Genomic DNA, 21,644 nt, shown 5'->3' on the forward strand with positions numbered 1-21,644 from the left:
TTTTGTAATTGATTTCTAGTTTCATACCAGTGTGGTCGACAAGACGCTTGATATGATTTCAATTTTCTAAAATTTATTGAGACTTGTTTTGTGGCCTAACGTGGTCTATTAAGGACAATGTTCCATGTGCACTTGAAAAGAATGTATATTCTGCTGCGTGGGGTGAAATGTTCTAAACATATCAATTAAATCCATCTAGTCTAGTGTGTCATTTAATTTTCTGTCTAGTGGATCTGTCCATTGGTGTCAGTGGGGTGTTGAAGTCCTCTACTATGATAGTGTTACTGTTGGTCTCTGACTTTATGTCAGTCAATATTTGTTTTACATATTTAGGTGCTCCTGTGTTGGCTGCATAGGTGTTTACAACGGTATGTCCTTTTGTTGAATTGATCCCTTTATTATTATGTAATGTTGTCGTGTGGGGCGACCCGCGGGGCTTCTGGTCCCGCTCCCCACACAAGAACACAGGATATGGCTAGGTCAAAAAGAAACCCCCACGGAGCCATAGATAGGGGAGTCATACCACTATATTCTCTCTGGCGGCTGGGCGAGACACACACAGTAGTAGCCACACGATCCACAGTCTGCCGTTCACTTCTCTGCCTGCCAACCAACCAACCAATCAACGCAGCCCCGCAATTACATCAGTAGCCAATTGGCTAACCAGTTATAGCTGATGGCCAACCAATCATAGTTGATGGTCATTCACTACCCGAGCCTGCACTTCCCCACGCGAGGCCGAGAGTCTGGAAACTGCTCTCTGGGACTCTGTTCCCACAAATGTCCTTTTTTTATCTTTTATTATAATCTTTTTAAAGTCTATTTTGTCTGATAATATATTGCTACCCCAGCTTTTTTCTCATTTCCATTTGTGTGAAATATCTTTTTCCATCCCTTTACTTTCAGTCTGTGTGTGTCTTTCGAACTGAGGTGAGTCTCTTGTAGACATCATATGCGTGGGTCTTGTTTTCTTGTCTACTCAGCTACCCTATGTCTTTTGATTGGAGCATTTAATCCATTTACATTTAGAGTGCATAGTTATTGCCATTTTATTAGTCATAGTTTTGATCTTCATTATTTTGTTTGTTTGGTTTCTTCTTTCTTCCACTTGAAGAAGTCCTTTTAACATTTCCTATAATACTGGCTTGGTGGTAATGAATTCCTTTAGCTTTTTCTTATCTGGGAAGCTCTTTATCTCTCCTTCAATTTTAAATGATAGCCTTGCTGGCTAGAGTAGTCTTAGTTGTAGGCCCTTGTTTTTCATCACTTTGGATATTTCTTGCCACTCCTTTTTGGCTTGCAAAGTTTCTGTTGAGAATTCAGCTGACAATCTTATTGGAGTGCCCTTATAACTTACTAGTTGCCCTTCTCTTGCTGCTTTTAGGATTCTCTCTTTCTCTTTAACCTTTGACATCTTCACTATGATGTGTTTTGGTGTGGGCCTATATAGATGGGTTCATCTTGTTTGGGATTCTCTATGCTTCCTGGGCTTGTATGTCTATTTCCTTCACCAGATTGGGGAAATTTTTGGTCATTATTTCTTCCAATAGGTTATCAATCCCTTGCTCCCTCTCTTCTCATTCTGGTACCCCTATAATGTGAATGTGGTTATGCTTTATGTTGTCCCACAAGTCCCTTAAACTATCTTCATTGTTTTTTATTATACTTTTTCTTTTTGCTGTTGCAATAAGGTTTATTGTGCTACCTTATCTTCTAAATCACTGATTTGATCCTCTGCTTCATCTAATCTGCTATTGATTCCTTTTAGTGTATGTTTCATTTCAGTTTTTGTATTCTTTATTTCTGACTGGTTATTTTTTATGGTTTCTATGTCTTTCTTTATGCTTGCTATCGCTTTGTTGAAATTCTTACTAAGTTCCTTAAGCATTCTTATAATCAACATTTTAAACTCTGTCTCTGGTAGGTTGGTTGCCTCCATTTCATTTCCATTTCTGGAGGTTTCTCCTGTTCTTTTATTTGGGGCATGTTTTTTTGTTTCCTCATTCTGGCTACTGCTCTGTGTTTGCTTCTATGTATTAGGTAGATCTCCTATGTCTCTCAGTCTTTCCTGGGTGGCCTTATATAGTATGTGTCCCATGTGATCCAATTGTGCAATCTCCCTAATCTCCTGTGCATGTGTTCCAAGAGTGTCCCTAGAGTGTTTTGTGTGTGTTCTTCTTTTGTAATTGAGCATTGATTGCTTTTGTCATGTCAGTGGGTGGAATTGACTCCCATGCTGACTAACTGTGAGTATTGGCTACACCCACAGTGTATGAGCTGCTGTGGGGGCTGACCCCTCAGAGAAGACTTCAACTGTGTGGGCTCTTATGCCTGTTGAACCCCCCCTTTTACATGTGCCTCTAGTGAGTCTAACCAAGTAGTGCTCTAATGGTCTGATGCTGGCCTCTGGGTATGTTATTTCTGGTGTCTCTTGGGCGGGGCTCCCATGCAGGCCAATTTAAACCTTGCCTATTTCCAGCCCATGGGTACCTAGTAGAGCCCTCAAAGCAATATGTGGTTGGCTGCTGCCTCCTTAGGTGTACATGCTGGGTTGATTGACCTGGTGTTGAGAGTGCCCTCCAGATTGCCCTCGGTGAATCCAGATTGCAGCACTAGCTGGATGGGGTGGAGTTCAAGGGAGTCACGAGACGTGACTGGTGGTTTTTCAAAGTTAATGCAGATTGAGTTCTTATGCCAGTACCTGGTCTATGACCACCTTGCACAGTGCCTGAGAACACTGCAGCCATCCACTGCCTCAGGCTCGCAAATTCCCCAGAGGTGCCCCAGAGTGATGTGGTGCAGTTTTGAGGTCACTGTCCTCCACCAAAATCTTTCTTTTCTTTTCTTTTTTTTCTTCTTTTTTTTTTTAGGGGAATAGGACTTTATTGGGGACTTATTTTATTGGGGAACAGTATGTACTTCCAGGCCTTTCTTCCAAGTCAAGTTGTCTTTTTCAATCTTAGTTGTGGAGGGTGCCGTTCAGCTTCAAGTTGTCGTTTCAGTCTTAGTTGTGGAGGGCGCAGCTCAGCTCCAGGTCCAGTTGCCGTTTTCTAGTTGCAGGGGGCATAGCCCACCATCCCTTGCGGGAGTCGAACTGGCAACCTTGTGGTTGAGAGGACGCATTCCAACCTACTGAGCCATCCGGGAGCTCAGCGGCAGCTCAGCTCAAGGTGCCGTGTTCAATCTTAGTTGCAGGGGGCGAAGCCCACCATCCCTTGCAGGACTCGAGGAGTTGAACTGGCAACCTTGTGGTTGAGAGCCCACTGGCCCATGTGGGAATCGAACCGGCAGCCTTCGGACTTAGGAGCATGGAGCTCTAACCGCCTGAGCCACCGGGCCGGCCCCCAAAATCTTTCTTGACCATTGTGGATTGTCTCCTGCTGTAAAAGATCTCTGCAGTTTGTGCAGTGTGGTTGGCCACCCAGGTGCCCAGAGTGCCTCTAGCAATGCAGCTTTAGGTGAACTTGGTGGGGTTCCAAGGAGCTAAGGAATATTGTTGGTGCTTTCTGAAAAGTCAATGCAGTCTCAGCTTGTGCACTGGTGCTGGGCCCATGGCCACCCTGCAAAAATACCTCAAGCACACTATGGTTAGCCCCTGCCCATTTACAATGGGGCACGGGTCTTGGGGTACCGCCTACCAATAGATGTTTCCTGGGCCACCACAGGCCCTCTGCCCACTTTAATCCACAGCCTTGGGGTGGGGCCAGCAGCCCAGCAGTCAAGAGTTTCCTGGGCGATGTAGCCCCAGCTGTGTGGAGGGCATGGACTACGGCATCACCAAGGCAGTGCACACGTGTGACTCTACCAGAGCAATGCAGTCCCAGACTTGGCCCTTTGGGGGAGAGCCTAACCCTGAAAAGATGGTGCCCTCCTGTAAGCCACACATGTGTCAGACGCCACACAGGGACAACAATGGCATCTGTCCCTCCAGCTCTCATATGGAAGCCATGCGATTCAATCCTTCCCTACACATCCCTGGACCTCCTAAGCTGCCACCCCCTCCACCAGAGACCAGGTGAATACCCACAAGCAAGCGAGTACATGTGCTAGCTCTACAAGAGGGCATCTGCGTTTCCAGCTGCCTTCCACCCCACCAGGAAGGCAGACAGAGTCCTCACTGATTTTCACTGCCAGATGCCGTGAGAACTCCTCTTCCCAGCACAAGATCCCTGGGTTAGGGAGCCTGATGTGGGGCAAGAGGCCACTCCCTCTTCAGGGGGACCTCTGCTACTGAGGTGTCCCTCCTGATGTTCCACCTCTATCTGTGGGTTTGGGTCAGCCTGTTTCATGTCTCTGCCCCTCCTACCAGTTTTGATGTGACCTCTTGTTTGTATCCTTAGTTATAGGGATTCTGTTCAGCTAGTGTTCAGATGATTCTTGAAGTTGATTGTTCTATAACTTATTTGTAATTTTGGTGTGATCCTGGGATGCAGTAGGCATAGCATTTACTTAATCACCATCTCGGACCTCTTTCAGGATGATCCATAGGTGACCACTTTTAACATTTTGGTGCACATCTGTTCAGCTTTTTCTCTCTATGTAAAATATATATACACATATTTTTCCCTATAAGATAAGCATATTTTGCACTTCACTTTTTTTGAAAACTAACTATATATCATAACTATTTTCCCATGTCAGCACATATAGATCTACTTTATTCTAACTATACAGTAAGTAGTCCATTGTATATTTCTATCATAATAAATTTTCCCAGTTTCTTATTATTGAGCATTTAGTTTGTTTCCACCTCCCCCTTTTTTAATTACAAAATAGGTTTTTGTGAAAGTCCTGTATCTCTGTCTTTTGGGGTTTGTTACTATTTCCAAATTGTCCTCTTGGAAGTGTTTTTGTGTGTTTCCCACTACCCTTGCCACCTCTGAATGTTATTTTTCAAATCCTAGCAACGGTCTTTCATTCAGTGAGTATTAATAGTGGTGATGAAGTTAGACTTTCTATGTCAGTTGCCTGAATAAACTTCATTTGATCATTCAGAAGCTTTAGGTGTTTTCTATATTTCTGGGGTCTAATCACCCTCCCCTTGTCTTCTATGTTTTTTAGTTACGACAGTGGCCTGACTCATATACAAAGAAGTTTGAGCACAGAATCTACCCAATTACATTTTCAGTTGGAAACCCTCAGGAATGGAAGAAATTATTCAAACCCTGTGCTGCCCAGAGACTCTTTCTTCCGGTAGGAACACCAGCTTTTAAAAAGATGCTGCTTGGGAGAGAATTGCTCCTGGCAATGTTGTGAAATTTACTGGGTTATATTCAGAGACATTTTATTTAAAGCTTAAAATGTGTTTCTCTTGGATTCTGTAGTTAATGCTGCTAGTTTTCAGAGTGTAGGGAGAGGGTTCCTGTATTTGAAAGGGACTTTCTTTCCCAAAGATGGAGGGACTGAGAGCATCCAAGGCATGTTTTGGGTTATGGGTCTTTGTAACTATGGCTCCACCATTTACTAGCTGTGTAAACCTCAGAAAATCTCCCAATTTCTCTATACCTCAATTTACTCTATTAGCTTGGCACATAATTGATCCTAAGTAAATATTAGCTTTGATTATTATTATTTCTCTTATAACAATAACTACTGCTACATGTAGCCATCCTAGAGGATAATTCAGAGAAGGCCCAGAGTTCTGGTTCTGGCTTTCAGTTTTGAATTTTTTAATTTAATATTTTAATTTTATGTTTTAAATCCTAAATAGAAAAATTGCTGAATATACAAAACTGATGATATCATTGAGCCAAGATGGCAACTTTGAATTGTAGCCTTGATGTTTCTGAGGGATTTGTGCCTCAGCAAATATTTATTGAGTGCCCATTAGGTGCTAAGTTCTTGCTTAGTGATGGTGATATGGCTGTGAAGAAGATAGGTGTGATCTTATCCTTTGAGAGTTTGAGTCCAGCAGGACATTCAACAGGTAATTGGAAGAGTGATCTGTGCTGAGGTGGAGAACAGAATCTCATTCATGGAACATAGGCTACCACTCTGGTCTGGTAGAAGTCGTAGAAAGTTCTCTTGAGGTATGGCATTTATGCTGAGACATGAATAAAGGAGAAGTAGGGATCACTGAGTTACAAGGGCCTGGGGAATAATGAGAGAGAAAAGTGTCCCAGGCAGATGAAGCAGTATGTACAAAGTCCCTGAGTTGGGAAGGAGCATATTGGAGAACGTAAAACAAAACACACTAACCAGAAAGTAGAGGGAGGTGGGATTGAAGAGGTCATCAGGGGCTGGAACTTTCTGGTTGTGTAAGCCTTATTCAAGTTTCTGCTCTTTGTGTTAAGGGCAATGAGAAGCTATTGATTGGTTTCTACCATGGAAGAGGGATGATCTAACTTGTGTTTTAAAGAGGACACACTGGTTCATTGCAGTGTGGACAGTGGAATTGCTGAGGCCAATTAATAATGACCTGTGCTCTGATGGTTGTCTTAGAGATGGATTCAGAATCTGCCTGAGAAATAGAATGTGCTACTCTTCATGATTGGCTGGTTGTAAGAGTTGAAAAGAAGTGAGATGATAAGGATTTTACCGAAGTTTCTTATCTGAACAACTAAGGTTGATCTGTTTGAAATTGCCAATACCCAGCTCTTTACGACCTACAAAAAAGTCAATTTCTTATGGTTTAACCTACTAAGTGGATGGTGGTGCTATTTAGAGATGGAAAAGACTGGAGGAAGATCTGTTTTGGTAAGAGGGGAGATGAGTTTAATGTGGGTAATATTTTGATTTTGAGGTGCCTGGGAGACATCACAGGGAAGTCTTACTGTCTGTTGGTCTGAAACCCTAAGTGGCAGGAGGTACTTTTAGCATTTCCTACGCAGAACCTGTGAGAAGAACAAGGCCTGAATGTACTGTTGGTGCTGATCTGCTGCACAACCTCGCCCACTTATTAAATGACCTGTTTTTCACATGCTGCATAATTTTATATAATGTTGTGAGATGGAATTAATTGCGTATAATGGTAAGAAAAAATACCTCAAATTGGCACTAAAATCTCTAGGTTGGTGATTTGAAACCTAATTATCATTTGAGAAGATGATGGGAAAAATGTCAGGTTTCTGCTTTTTGTCTCCATTTTAGGGGGAAAATGTATTATATAGCCAAAGTTACTGCTAGAAAATTGTCTCCCCAACCTACCCCAAAAATATTAGTAACACATTTGAATTTTCCCCAACCTGGAATTGTGACTTTATTGCCACTATTAAAAACTAACAAACCCATAACATAATGGTTTTCATTCACCCCTGCTAAGTAAGTATTCCATTTTCAATGACATATGGGTGCTGGCATTCATTATCTGCTTTTGATAATGGAAACTAAGCATTCCTTAAAAACAATAGAGATTGTGATTGACAGGACATTTACCTTCTCTGAGTCATATGTCATAACAGAAGATTATGAACATGGAATTTTGTAGCATCAGTGAGATATATTGATCCTCAAATATAATTTGAAATAAAGTTTAGGTGATGTTTTCCTTGAAGTTCACCTCTATAAAACCAAATCAGGCATGCTGCTGAGAAGCATAGAGAAGATGGAGATCCTAAAATGTAAACATTCTATCAGGTGGCCAGTCAATTGACTGAGAACTTCAGTCTTACCCATTTTCTGAGGGGGTCTTACCTACCTCAAACCTGTAGAAGAAACCCTTTCTTGGGTAAGATTTTACTATGAGAATAACCAGAGAAGAAGTCTTTGCAACTCAAGCCTATTAGATTTTCAAGTACTATTACTGAAATTTAGATCCCACCAATTCAAGATTTATGAAGTCCTAGAAATCAGTGGACATTTACTTTTGTATATCTGAATAATGGTCTAAGAGCAGGACCATTATTAGTGCACACTAACCTTCAGGTGGCTTGATTAAGCTCTCTAAACTGCATACTGCTGTTAAATGATTCAGAAGCTTAAAGTATTTAAAACAATATGCCAATTACAAATAAATCAAAACTGTTCATTAAAATTGGCCATAGAGGACTTTTCTCTTTTCCCTTAGTAAAGGAAATAATTGAGTTTCATGAATTCACATCAGCTTTCCCCCACTTAATAAGAATTAGTGAGATTTTATATTGGTTCTATACATTTTGTTACACACTGTGCCTATTTGATTACAAAGACCTATGTCCTCAATAATGTGCTCCACTAGGGAGGCTAGAGATATTTAAAATATGGCAGAAATCACTGGATTACAGAATCTTCATATATTTTATTGTCATGTGGCACCCAAAATGGTAATATGAATTAGGTCAAGGCACTATACAGGCCTCACCCAGGGAGAAAGTCTTTTTTAACCAAGTTTGAATAATTTCCAAGATTATAATAATGTCTGATGTCTTTCTTGCTCCCAACACTTGCTGTAAGCATCTACGTTTAAAGAACTTAAGGAAGAATATTGTCAACAGAGACAGGATAAAATTGCTTACAGCCTTGACCTGTAAATCTGTCCTGAGAGTTTTCTAACTCAATTTATTTCTAACATACTTGTCCCATTCTTTAATATTTCAAAAGAGTACCACCCAAATAAACAATAATCTTAGGTTACCTAGATTTTTTTTATATCACATCAAGGACAACAACATACAATCAATCTTCCTTTTTTCCACTTCTAGTTTGTTAAGGAGGTCTGAACTGGTTCCAATGTTTGGAAAACTATATACTTACCGGAGATATTGTAATGAGTTTGCCATTGGCTAATGGAAAAGGGAGGTTTACCTGACTTATTAGAACTTGTTTATAATTAAGGTCAGGTCTCTGTATTATTATTGTTAAACCTCAATTAAACCTCAGCACTAGCAGTTTATATTGAAGCTTCCTTGGAAACAACCCTTTGGATATCAACAAATATTGACTGGAAAATAGGAATATATTAAAAATCTTTATTAAGCGGAATGTCAGTTAGAATCACCATAAATGATGTCTATATATTTCATCAAGCACCAAGAAGCCATACATTATTGGGATGAGACAACTACCAAAAGGATCACATGAAAATGATCCTTGATAACAATTTTGTTAAACAAGTTTTCCACTGCACTAATTATTTGTTTACTCACAGTTTATTAAAGGTTTGACATTCACAACATTAGTTACAACTCTTGGTTACATGTGAGAGAAACTCAACTCCAACTAGCTAAGTAAAGAAGGAAATTTGTTGGCTTATCTGACTGTGAAAGCAGAAGATAGGGCTAATCCGGTGCTCCCGTAACGTCCAGGGCTCTGTCTCATCTTCAGTCCCTGACAAGACTTACTCCGTGAGCATGATGATCGCTTGAAGCAGCCTAACATCCAAATTCTGGAAGCTTAGCTACTGCAGCGGAAAAAGAGCATGGCAGGGTGGTGACATCCAAAAGGTGGCATGAGAAGCTCTGTGGAATTGCTTCCCAGTGAAACAAGCATAACTGGTGAAAACTATTTTAAAAATAACTATCTAGAGTCTTTGGTAATTGTCCTAAGGACCTGAGCAAAGGCCCATGAAGAAACATGTTTCTTATTCAAGAAAATCTACTAAAACTCAGTAAGAAAGAGAGAGAATCTGTGACATTTGAACCACGACCTACTTCCTCCCTCTCCCCTTCCAGCTCAGCATGATGGAAACTCAAGTCTAGACACTTCAGTCAAGAACACAGGGATCCTTTTCTCCACAGCTCCCAGTTGAGAGATATGGTATTTCCTTGGGGGAAGAGGGCAGGTCATCAGCATTTCTCATCTCTACCAGGTATGTGTTGCAGAGTTTAAATTCCAGACAAATATGGCATAGGGTTCATGGACTCCCTTAATTACAATGAAGCTGTTAACTTCATGAGAGCAATAAGCTAAACTATAGGTCAGTTAGTTAATAAGAGGAGAACTAGGAAAAGAGACATAAAAAGTACCCTCTTGGTGTCAGAACAAAGTTCAAAGACTGGCCTCAAAAACTATTACTGCAAATGGGTCTGAATTTAATTGGATAAGGCTGCAGAGTAATTTGTGCCTCAGGCCATTGTCAAAAACAATAAAGCAATGAGCTGACAATTAATGGAGACTAATAGCTCGTGTGATACCAACAGAGGCAGATGGCTTAACAGAAAGATTAGCAAAAGAGTCAATTAAAGAGAGCCCTGATAAAAACCAGTCATTCAGAGTGATTGTACACATACCCAAGGCTACACCCACTGGGGAACAGACTTTACACAGTGGGTGAAAGGGACTTCACTAAAATAGTCCAGTCAAGATACTAAACAAATAAACAAGCAACCAACATCAACAAACTCTGTATGTTGGTGTGTGGGGGGTGGGGGGTGGGGTGGGGGGAGGGGGGTGGGGGGCAGTGGGGGAAGAAGGATGGAGGATCAGTATCCAGAGCTGCTACAATATATTATCTAAGACATCCTAAGATATATTATCCTGCTGCAGTATATTAATGTCCTAAATACATTATCTAATTTTTTTCAACAAATAAACTATGAGGCATGCAAAGTGTGACTCATTCACAGGAAAAAGTACAGGCAACAGAACCTGCCTGTGAGAGGACCCAGGTGTCAGATTTAATAGAAAAAGACTTCAAAGCAGCCATTATAAATATGTTCAAGCTACAAAAGGAAATATCCAACATGTCTCTCAGTAGGTGCAAGGACATGTAAATTGTGGCACATCCAGATAATGGGATATTATTTAGCACCAAAAAGAAATGAGCTGTCAAGCCCTGAAGTCATAGAGGAAACTTAAATGTATATTACTAAGTGAAAGAAGCCAATCAGAAGGGCTACATACTATAATTCCAACTGTATGACATTCTGGAAAAGGCAAAACTATGGAAACAATAAAAAATAGTAGTGGTTGTCTGGGGTGGGTGGGGGAAATAGATGAATAGGCAGAGCACAGAGGATTTTTAGGGCAGTGAAAATACTCTGTATGATATTATAACGATGGATATATGACATTGTATACTGGGGGTGCCAAAAAAATGTTTACAAGTGGACATTTTGGTCAACGTTGCTCAAGCAGTAGATCACTGTAATCAGAAGTGTCTGGACCTGATGGTAACCACTTGTACACCTCTTGTAATTGCAGAAGTCAAATGTGACTTGTATTCATCTTTTGTTGTTGGTATATATTGAGTATAACAATTTTAATAGCTTTTTTCCTTTCTTAAAATGTGTGTACATTTTTTTGGCACCCTCTGTATTTATCCAAACCCATAGAATATATAACACTAAGAGTGAACCATAATGTAAACTATGGTCTGAGTGACTATGATGTGTCAATGTAGGTTCATCCCTAGTAACAAATACACCATTCTGGTGAGTGATGTTGATAATAGGGGAGGTTATTCATGTGTGGGGGCAGGGGGTACATGGGAAATCTCTGTACCTTCCCCTCAATTTTGTTGTGAATCTAAAACTGCTCTTAAAAAGTTCTTTAAGTTTTTTTTTTTTTTTTTAATTCAAGGGACCTAAAATATCCAAAGCAATATTGAATAGAAAGAACAAAGTTGTAAGACTCTCACGTCTTGATTTCAAAATTTACTACAATGCTATAGTAGCCAACCCAGTGTACTGGCATAAAGATATACATATCAACTAAGAGTTGATAAATAAACCCTCATATTTACAAACCATTTATTTCAGATACAAGTGCCAAGACAATTCACTGAGGAAAGAGTAATCTTCTCAACACATGCAAAAAAAAAAGAAAAAAAATTGACTTGCATTCCTTACCTCATATTATATGTAAAAGTTAACTCAAAATGGATCAAAGACCTAAATATAAATGCTGAAAATGTGAAAGTCTTAGAAGAAAATATGAATAAATCTTCATGACTACGATTAGACAGTGATTTCTTAGATATGACAAAAAGCATAAGCAACAAAAGAAAAAAAGATAATTTGGACATCATAATCAAAAACTTTTGTGCTTCAAATGACCATCAAGATAGTAAAAAGAAAATGTACAGAATAGTAGAAAATGTTTGTATATCACATATTTGATAAGGTATATGTATCTAGAATATATAAAGAACTCTTAAAGCTCAATAATAAAAGAACAAAGAACCCAATTTAAAAAAAAAATGGGCAAAAGGTCTGAATAGACACATCTCCAAAGAAGATATATAAATGGGCACTATGCATATGAAAAGATGCTGAACATCATTAGTCATGATGGAAATGCAACCAAAACCACATTGAGATGCTATTTCACACCACTAGTGTGGCTATAACCAAAAAGACATAATAAGTGTTGGCAAGGATATGGAAAATTCGAAAACTCATATATTGCTGGTACTCAAAAACTTGTACACAAATATTTACAGCGACACTATTTGTAAGAGCCAAAAGATGAAAACAACTCAAATGTCTATCAGCTGTTGACTAGATAAATAATAGGTTGATGCAAAAATAATTGTGGTTTTTGCAATTATTTTTAACCCGTTAAACTGCAATTACTGCAATTACTTTAGCACCAACCTGATAAAATGTGGTATATTCATACAATGGCAAAATATTTGTCATTGTAAATATAAATGAAGTACTGATATGTACTACAACTAGGATGTGCCTTGAAAACATACTAAGTGAAAGGAGCCTTTCACAGATGAACATATATTGTATGAGACCATTTATATGAAATGTCCCAAATAGGCAAATCTATCTGTGGATATAGAAAATAAATTATTGCTTGCCTAGGCTAAGCAGGGTGGGGAAAATGAGGAGTGACTGCTAATGGGTACAGGATTTTTGTTTTCAGGTGACAGGAATGTTCTAAAATTAGATTGTGGTAATAATGGTTGCACAACTCTGAAAATGCTAAAAACCATTGAGTTGTTCACTAGAAAAGGGTGAATTACATAGCTTGATTCACGTGTTATCACTGAACAAGTATTGTGGCCAGGAAGTTGGATATTCTGATTGGCCTCACCTGAGTCACATTGTTTCTCATGGGCTACAGGGGTCAACTGCATCTGAACCACATGGATTCTTTTTTTTTTTATTAGTTTCAGGTGTACAAAACAATGTAATCATTAGACATTATATCGTTAGACCATATATACATATATATATATATATATATGTATATATGGTCCACATCCCGTGACACACACATATATATATATATATATATATATATATATATATATATATATATATGATCACGGGATGTGGAATACAGCATAGGGAATAGAATCAATGGAATTCTAACAGCTATACATGATGTCAGAGGGGTAGTAGATTGGGGGGGTATCACTTTATGAGGGGTATAAATGTCTAACGTTTATATTGTTTCGTACACCTGAAACTAATAAAAAAAAAAGATTTGAACATATTTGGGCTGCCTCGAGAGAATGTGATTTTAACAACTATGTCATACTGCCTTGATATATCTTAATTTTTATCTCCATTAACTACTTCCTAATACTATGGCTATTAAATTTCTTAAAGGCCACACATTATAATCATATATATATATATATATATATACATATAAAATTATAGTTGAAAATCATATATATAAAATTATAGTTGACATTCATTATTATTCAACTTCAGCTTCAGGTGTACAGTGCAGTGGTCAGGCATCTACACTGTCCTTGAAGTGGTCTCCCTAATAGGACAAATGCTAGGAAGTAAATTTGCAGACATTAACCTTAGTAATATTTTTTTACTGATATATTCCCTTGGGCTACGGAAGTAAAAGAAAAAATAAACATATGGGATTACATCAAACTAAAAAGTTTTTTTCACAACAAAGGAAACCATCAATAAAACAGAAAGACTTCCTACTGAATGGGAGAAGATATTTGTCAATGATACATCTGATAAGGGGTTAATATCCAAAATTTATATATTAAAAAAAAAGTGTACAATTTTGAATGAGTTTTTTAAAGAAATTTTGGATATTATCCCCTTATCTATGTAATTTTACTAACAATTGTCACCCAATAAACAATAAACTTTAATTAAAAAAAAACCTCATTCACCTCAATACTAAAAAAACTAACAACCCAATTAAAAAATGGGCAGAGGACATGAAGAGACATTTTTCTAAAGAGGACATACAGATGACCAACAGACATATGAAAAAATGCTTAGGGGCGGATGGGTGGCTCAGTTGGTTAGAGCTTGCACTCTGGGCAACGGGGCTGCCGGTTCAATTCTCGCACGGGCCAGCGAGCTGTGCCTTCCGCAACTAGAATTAAGTCAATGAGCTGCCGCCCAGTTCCTGGGTGGCCAGATGGCTCAGTTGGTTGGAGCACAGGCTCTCAATCACAAGGTTGCCGGTTCGATTCCTTGACTCCCGCAAGGGATGCGCCCCCTGCAACTAAGATTGAAAGGACAGCAACTTGACTTGGAAAAAAGTCCTGGAAGTACACACCCTTACCCAATAAAACCCTGTTCCTCTCCCCCAATAAAATCTTTTTTTTAAAAAAAGTGCTCAACCTCACCAATCATTAGAGAAATGCAAATAAAAACCACAATGAGATACCACTTCACTCCTGTCAGAATGTCAGAATGGCTATCATCAATAAATCAACAAACAACAAGTGCTGACAAGGATGTGGAGAAAAGGGGCACCACTGTGCACTCTTGGTGGGATTGCAGATTGGTGCCCACTATGAAAATCAGTATGGAGGTATCTGAAAAAAACTGGAAATGGAACTACCTTATGACCCAGCAATTCCAAATATGTTCAAATCTTGCTTCTGCCACTTACCACTTTGTAACCTGAAGAAATAATCTTTACTTGTCTCAATGTACTCATCTGTAAAATGGGAATAAGAATATTACGTATCTCATAGTTCTGTGACAATTTAAATTAGTTATTGCATTTAATACCCTTAAGAACAGTGCTTGGTACATAGTAGGTTTTAACTGCTATTTTTGTCATTATTGTTATTGTGATGAGGACTGATACGTGGCATAAAATTGCTGAGATCTTCAACCACTTTCCCCAAAGGACCTTATCTTTGTTAATAGTAGCAACAACAAAAAATTTTGGTCTAGTTGGCCAAGTCATAACCAACACAGAACAGTTATAACATATCCCAGCAGAGAACACTCTTATAATGGCATCAAATACATGGTAAGGAATTACCTTTTTGACCCCCAACATGATTACTATCCTAGTAGTTCTGGAATCACAATGTTTGTTTTGAAGCATGCTATATGAATCATAACTAATATTTGTTGATTACCTATGTAACGTAGTTCTCTAGTTGCAAGCAATTATAATTTGCTAAGGCTGAGTTATTAGGCTGGTACAAAAGTAATTAAGGTTTAAAAGGTTAAAAATAATTGCAAAAACCCCAATTACTTTTGCACCAACCTAATCATTAAAAGGTGATTTGATTGAAAGTTTGTTAGGGGCTCTTAGGATGGAAGAGAAGTTTGGCCAACTAGGCTTGTGTCTGATTAAAGATGACAAGCAAAACATTTGCATTTATATTCATTTGTTCCCTAAACTATACTAAAATTGCTAATTTTTAAAAGACCATAAACTTTCTATTCTAGGAGAAAAAGAATAGGAGAGCAGGCAATTAAAACTCAAACTAGATTTGGAGTAGTGTTAACCAAATTACTTGAGACATCTGTATATTTAATCACTAGTGAAGAAAGCCTACAAGTAAATGATTTGTATGACACAACCTCCACAATGCCAATGAATTGGTGGTACCAGCTACGTCTGGAAGTGGAAGTGAAGATGAACCTAAAATTAGTAGGTTTGGTTGCAAGTCTTTTTGAATAGCAGTTAGACTCCCAGATTGCCTGTTTTATATCATGTAACTGGGAGCATATCTCTTTCCTCCCTGAGTAAAAAGTTGGAGGTTTAGTTTCTAGAGAAGATAAATCAGAAGGTTTCTGGACTAGGGAAATCCAGGCTTAATTAAGGGCATCATGTTGAAAATATAAAGGTCAATTGAAAACTTATATATGAATGTTGAGACCCTAGGCCTGTTTCTCCCACATATCTCCAAGAACTTTGCAAGAAAAAGTATGCCTTCCAGGCAGGGATTAGGAAAAAATATCTGTGGGGATTTAAGGATACTAACATCAAGGTATTCTCCATTAAGGTGGCCCAGCCAGAGCTTCCTATACTGAACAACACAGCTGACAAGCCCCCTCCACATACTTTCAAGCAGTTCTTAAATATCAATGGAAATCCAACAATCACTAGAAATTTAATGGAACCCTCTAATAGGATAGACATCAAGACAAACTGAAAACATAAATTTAGAGTAAATAATCTATGGAGGATGAATAAAACTTCTAAAGAAATTATCATTAGTGTCAGAGAAATAAAAGAAGGTAATACATGATGACACATAGGATTCTGTAAAAAGTTGAAACATTTAGAGTCCAGAGAGCACAAAGAGCAAAATTTTCCAGAATAAGAATATGTAAGTTCCCAGATTGAGGGAACTCACCAAAAAAACTATATCACATTACATGAAAAATAAGACACACAGTATCAGGCAGCATGACTTGGACTTTCAGTGATCCCAGTCCAAGATGGCAACATAGGAGCCTCTTGAACTCCCCCTCCTCCCATGGACACACTGAATCTACAGCCACACACAGAAGAAATATCTCTGAAATAAATCCAGAAACTAGTTGGGGGACTCTTACCCATTGGGCAAGTGAGAAAATACCCACATCAAAACAGGTCTTGGTACACCCTCAACTACTGGGAGCCACTAAGAACAAAGAAGGTGGCTTGTACAATCACAAAGGTTTGAGAGGTAACCAAGAGGTTGGGTAAAGTTTCATCAAAAAGTTTCGTCTCCTATACAAGACCATTCCTTCAAGACTGGAAGGTGTGGCTCTTCTATCTAATGTACAGAGGGGGGAAATGAAGAAACAGAATATGTTTCAAACTAAAGAACAATATAAAACCCCCAGGAACAGACCTTAATGAAATGGAGTTAAGTAATTTATCTGATAAAGGGTTCAAATTTACGGTTATAATGATGCTCACTGAAGTCAGGAGAATAATGTATGAAAAAAAGTGAGATTTACAACAAAGAGAAGGTATTGAACAGAAATCACAGAGCTGAAGAATATAATAACTGAACTGAAAAATTAAATAGAAGATTTCAACAGAATAGAACAAGCAGAAGAAAGGACTTGGACTTTCAAAACAATAGAAATAAAAAGATCATATTCAGTGCTTGTAAGGGTGGGGGCAGTTCATATACAAAGGATCAAAAATGAAAAGGGCGTCAGACTTCTCAATAGTGGAGTTACTAAGATATTGGAGAAATGCCTTTAAAACTCAGAGGCATCATTTCCAACCTAGAATTCCATACCAAGCCAACTACACATCAACTGTATGTGTAGAATCAAGCCATTTTCAGCACTAAAGACTGAAGTAAAGGGATGGAAAAAGATATTTCATGAAAAAGGAAATGAGAAGAAAAAACGAAAAAGCTGGAGTAGAAATACTTACGAAGTCAAACAGTTAAGTTCGTGAACACATCCTAGAAAAAGTGCTACATGTCTCATTGCTGAAAACTACTATGGTCACTTTCAAAGTACTCCTCTTGGGAAGCCATGCACCGACACCAGTGCCTAGTCCACCCTTCAAAGTAATTTTGGAACTCTTTTTCTGGAATGGCCATCAGAGCTGTCGTCGTATTACCCTTGATGTCCTGAATATCATCAAAATGTCTTCCTTTCAATATTTCCTTTATCTTCGAGTAAAGAAATAAGTCATGGGGGGCCAGATCAGGTGAATAGGGAGGGTGTTCCAATACAGTTATTTGTTTACTGGCTAAAAACTCCCTCACAAACAGTGCTGTGTGAGCTGGTGCACTGTCGTGACGCGAGAGCCATGAATTGTTGGCGAAAATTTCAGGTCGCCTAACTTTTTCATGCAGCCTTTTCAGCACTTCCAAATAGTAAACTTGGTTAACTATTTGTCCATTTGGTACAAAGTCATAATGAGTAATCCCTCTGATATGAAAGAAAGGTTGGCAACATCATTGCAACAAGTTTGTGACCTTAATTGTCAGACCTGTATTCCAGATAAAATAGACTCTAAAAAACAGGTTATTAGAAGAGTCAAAGACGGACCCAGTAATTCCACTTCTAGTTATTTATCCAAAGAAACCCAAAACACTAATGCAAAAAGACATATGTATCTATATGCTCATTGCAGCATTATTTGCAGTAGACAAGATATGGAAGCAACCTAAGTGTCCATCAATAGATGAATGCATAAAGAAGAAGTGGTACATATATACAATGGACTATTACTCAGCCATAAAAAAGAATTAAATCTTGCCATCTGCAACATGGATGGACCTAGAGGGTATTATGCTGAATCAACTAAGACAAAGCAGGACAAATACCATATGATTTCACTTGTATATGGAATCTAAAAAGCAAAATAAATGAACAAACAACAGAAACAAATTCATAGATACAGAGAACATTCTGATGGTTGCCTGATGGGAGGGGAGTTGAGGGGATGGGTGAAGAGGTGAAGGTATTAAGAAGTACAAATTAATAATTAAAAAATTGTCATGGAATGTAAAGTATAGCATAGGAAATATAGTCAGTGATATGGTAATCACTACATATGGTGTCAGATGGGTACTAGACTTATCAGGGTCATCACTTTGTAAGGTACATAATGTCTAATCACTATGTTGTACATCTAAAACTAATAATATTGTATATCGACTATAATTGTAGAATAAATTCATTTACATGAAAAAAAATAACTTATCATGCCTCCATGATGAAGTCTCTATAAAAATCTGTAAACTATGTGTTTCAGAGAGATTCTGGATTGTTGGACTGTGTGGTTCACTCCAACCTTCATGGGGACAGAAGTTCCTGTGTTCAGGACCCTTCTGGACTTCATTCTATGTACTTTTTCCTCTGGCTATTTATCTGTATTCTTTATTGTATTCTGTATAATAAACCATAGAAATAAGTGTTTCCCTGAGTTCTTTGAGCTGTTTTAGCAAATCATTTAACCTGAGGAGGGGATCAAGGCCCTGACTTATAGCCAATTCAGACTGAAGTGTGGGTAACCTGGGGACCCACTACTTACAATTGGCTTCTGAAGTGTGGGGGGCAATCTTGTGGGACTGGGTCCTTAACCTGTGGTGTCTCCACTAACTCAGGTAGTTAGTGTCATAAAAGAATTGGATACCCAGTTGGTATCCAGAGTGTTTGAAAATTGGTTAGTATGAAAAAAATTCCCACACATTTGGTGTCAGAAGTGCTGTGAGTTCACAGAATTAAGATGTTTTTTTCTAGCATGTTTTTTAGAAACATGGAGGTACATATCCAAAGAATCAATTTAAAGAATTGTTATTGGTTGTTTACTGTGAGAGGGGAAAATGTATAGGAGACACTGAGGAATTTTTTTATTTGTCCACATATCTGTCTGTCTACCTATCGATACAAGCATTTACTTATTTACCAAGCTGTTTGAACCTTATATTTCTCAAATTATGGGAAATTACCCACCAGTAACTCTTGAAATTAATTTAGTGGATTATAAAAAATTAAATAACATAGAATAGAATTGAATAATGGACATACATTGATATAGTAAGGACAAATGTTATTTTTAAAATTTTGTTTCTGTTTTATATGTTTATGTATGCATGTACTTGAATTGTGATATAAATTAGTTTCTTACTATGAGGCATAGTTGAAAATAGTTTGAGAAATGAAGCTTTAAAATATGTCTTCAGGACATACCTCTGAAAGAAGAGGTAGGTGGCCACACAATGTTTGCTACACTTAACACATGCTAGGATCTTTAGATTTATGATTTCATTAACTCTTCACAGCTCTTTGAGGAATGTACTGATTTATATTCTTTTCAGAAATGAGAAAACTGAAGCTTAGTGAAGTTATATCATTTTCCTGGGGTAAATCTTAGAGACTGGATTTGAGCACAGTTTTTTCCTGTAGTGTAGTCATTCTGCCCTACTTGCAGTTTTTAAGTTCAGAGTTTTCTCCTGTATTTATAGAGAACGTTTCCCAAGTGTTCCAAAATACTTCCATTGGAAGAGTCTCCTGAAGCTCCTATTCTTCAACTGTTGAATGGGTATAAAAATAGTACATATGACTTCCGGAAAATGGCGGCGTGAGGTGAGCCTCTGTAAAGCTCCCCTGGAATTTACAAAGAATCGAACAACAAAAACTCCACAAAGGACTCCCTGCACAGCAGACAGGCAAGACGAAGAGTCCCACTAACCAACTGAAATCACCTACAGGTGGGAGATTCGCGCGAGTGGAGGGAGGAGGAGAGGGAGAAGTGCGCGGAGACGGAGCCGCGTGGGCGCAGGACGCAGATCTCGCTCAGTGCGCCGAGCTCGCTGCTTCCTGGAACTACCGCAGCTGCAAGTGAGGGAAGAACTCAGACTGCTAGGACTCCGCCTGGGCTCCACAGGGCTGAGGGGACAGCATATAACACAGCTGAACCCAACGCTCACAGCAGAGACCTCGGAGAAAAGACTGAGGGACAAGGCTGAAAACGGTGGTTTAAGCCCTCACTGCCGAGCAGAGAACGGAGCCTTAGGCACTGAGACTAGCCGCCCCCTCCCTCCCCTCTGAGGGCTCGCCCCGCCCCCACCTGCCCGGTACTAGAAGCGAAACAGTAGCAGTGTCAGATCAAAACAACACAAAATTTGCTGTTTTGAGAACTGTGGGCCGCAGACACAAATTCACAGCCCAACTAGTTCCAGCAAAGGGGAGGGAGCCGTGGAAGCAGGACCGGCTGTGGTGGTGGTCGCCGCCATTGCTCTGGGCCACCTCTCACAACTTACCCCGCCCCTGACCCCACCTATCTGGGCGGATCCCTGCAGGAGTAAACAGAACTGGTGAAACATACAGGCTCCGAATCTGGTGCAGGAAGAGCTTTGGAACTTCAAAAGCTCTCCGCATACCCACCGGGACACTGCACCCTGTGACCTAGACGAGCTATTAACAGAGGAGAAGCCTGTCTCCCAGGGAATCCCCCCATTGTGTGAGAAGCAGGAATAGTGCAGAGAAAACAGCACTACCGTGTGGGAGAAGAAAAATAAATTGCAGTTGGAGAAATAATAAGACATTCTACCAACAAGTACTGGAAAACAAAAGAAAGATCTCTTCCTATCAACCTGTTGCAGAAGTCACTCCTGTAGATGTCTAGGAAGAGAAATAGTAAACCAGTAATCGCCATGAATAACCAAGGCAACAAGATAGCTCAGAAAGAAAGTGAAAAATCTCCAGAGAAGGCACTTAAAGATACAAAAATATGTGACTTAAGTGACAGAGAATTCAAGATTGCAGTTCTGAAAAAACTCAACGAGATACAAGAAAACACAGATAGGCAGTTAAATGAACTCAGAAACTCAATCAAAGAACAGCATGAGCATTTTATGAAAGAGATTGAAATTTAAAAAAGAACCAAATAGAATTTCTGGAGATTAAGAACTCAATAGAAGAAATTAAGAATGAAATAACCAGCTTAGGTAGTAGAGTTGACCAGATGGAGGAAAGAATCAGTGACATCGAAGATAGAAACCTGGAAATGACACAGATAGAAGAAGAAAGAGACTTGAGACTTAAAAGAAATGAAAGAACTCTACAAGAACTTTCTGACTCCATCAGAAAGAGCAATATAAGAATAATGGGCATACCAGAAGGAGAAGA

The 21,644-nt window shown here is 38.9% G+C and overlaps 1 protein-coding gene across 1 annotated transcript in view; it reads left to right on the forward strand.

Moving 5' to 3' along the window:
- Nucleotides 1-21,644, forward strand: part of GXYLT2 (glucoside xylosyltransferase 2) — a 114,159-nt gene that overhangs the window by 32,187 nt on the left and 60,328 nt on the right. The window contains exon 3 of the mRNA XM_074313296.1: nucleotides 5,062-5,193. Coding sequence (XP_074169397.1) covers nucleotides 5,062-5,193 — 132 coding nt within the window. The remainder of the gene's footprint in view (nucleotides 1-5,061; nucleotides 5,194-21,644) is intronic.

The sequence above is a fragment of the Rhinolophus sinicus genome, linkage group LG10 (assembly GCF_036562045.2).
Source record: "Rhinolophus sinicus isolate RSC01 linkage group LG10, ASM3656204v1, whole genome shotgun sequence".
Classification (NCBI taxonomy): domain Eukaryota; kingdom Metazoa; phylum Chordata; class Mammalia; order Chiroptera; family Rhinolophidae; genus Rhinolophus; species Rhinolophus sinicus.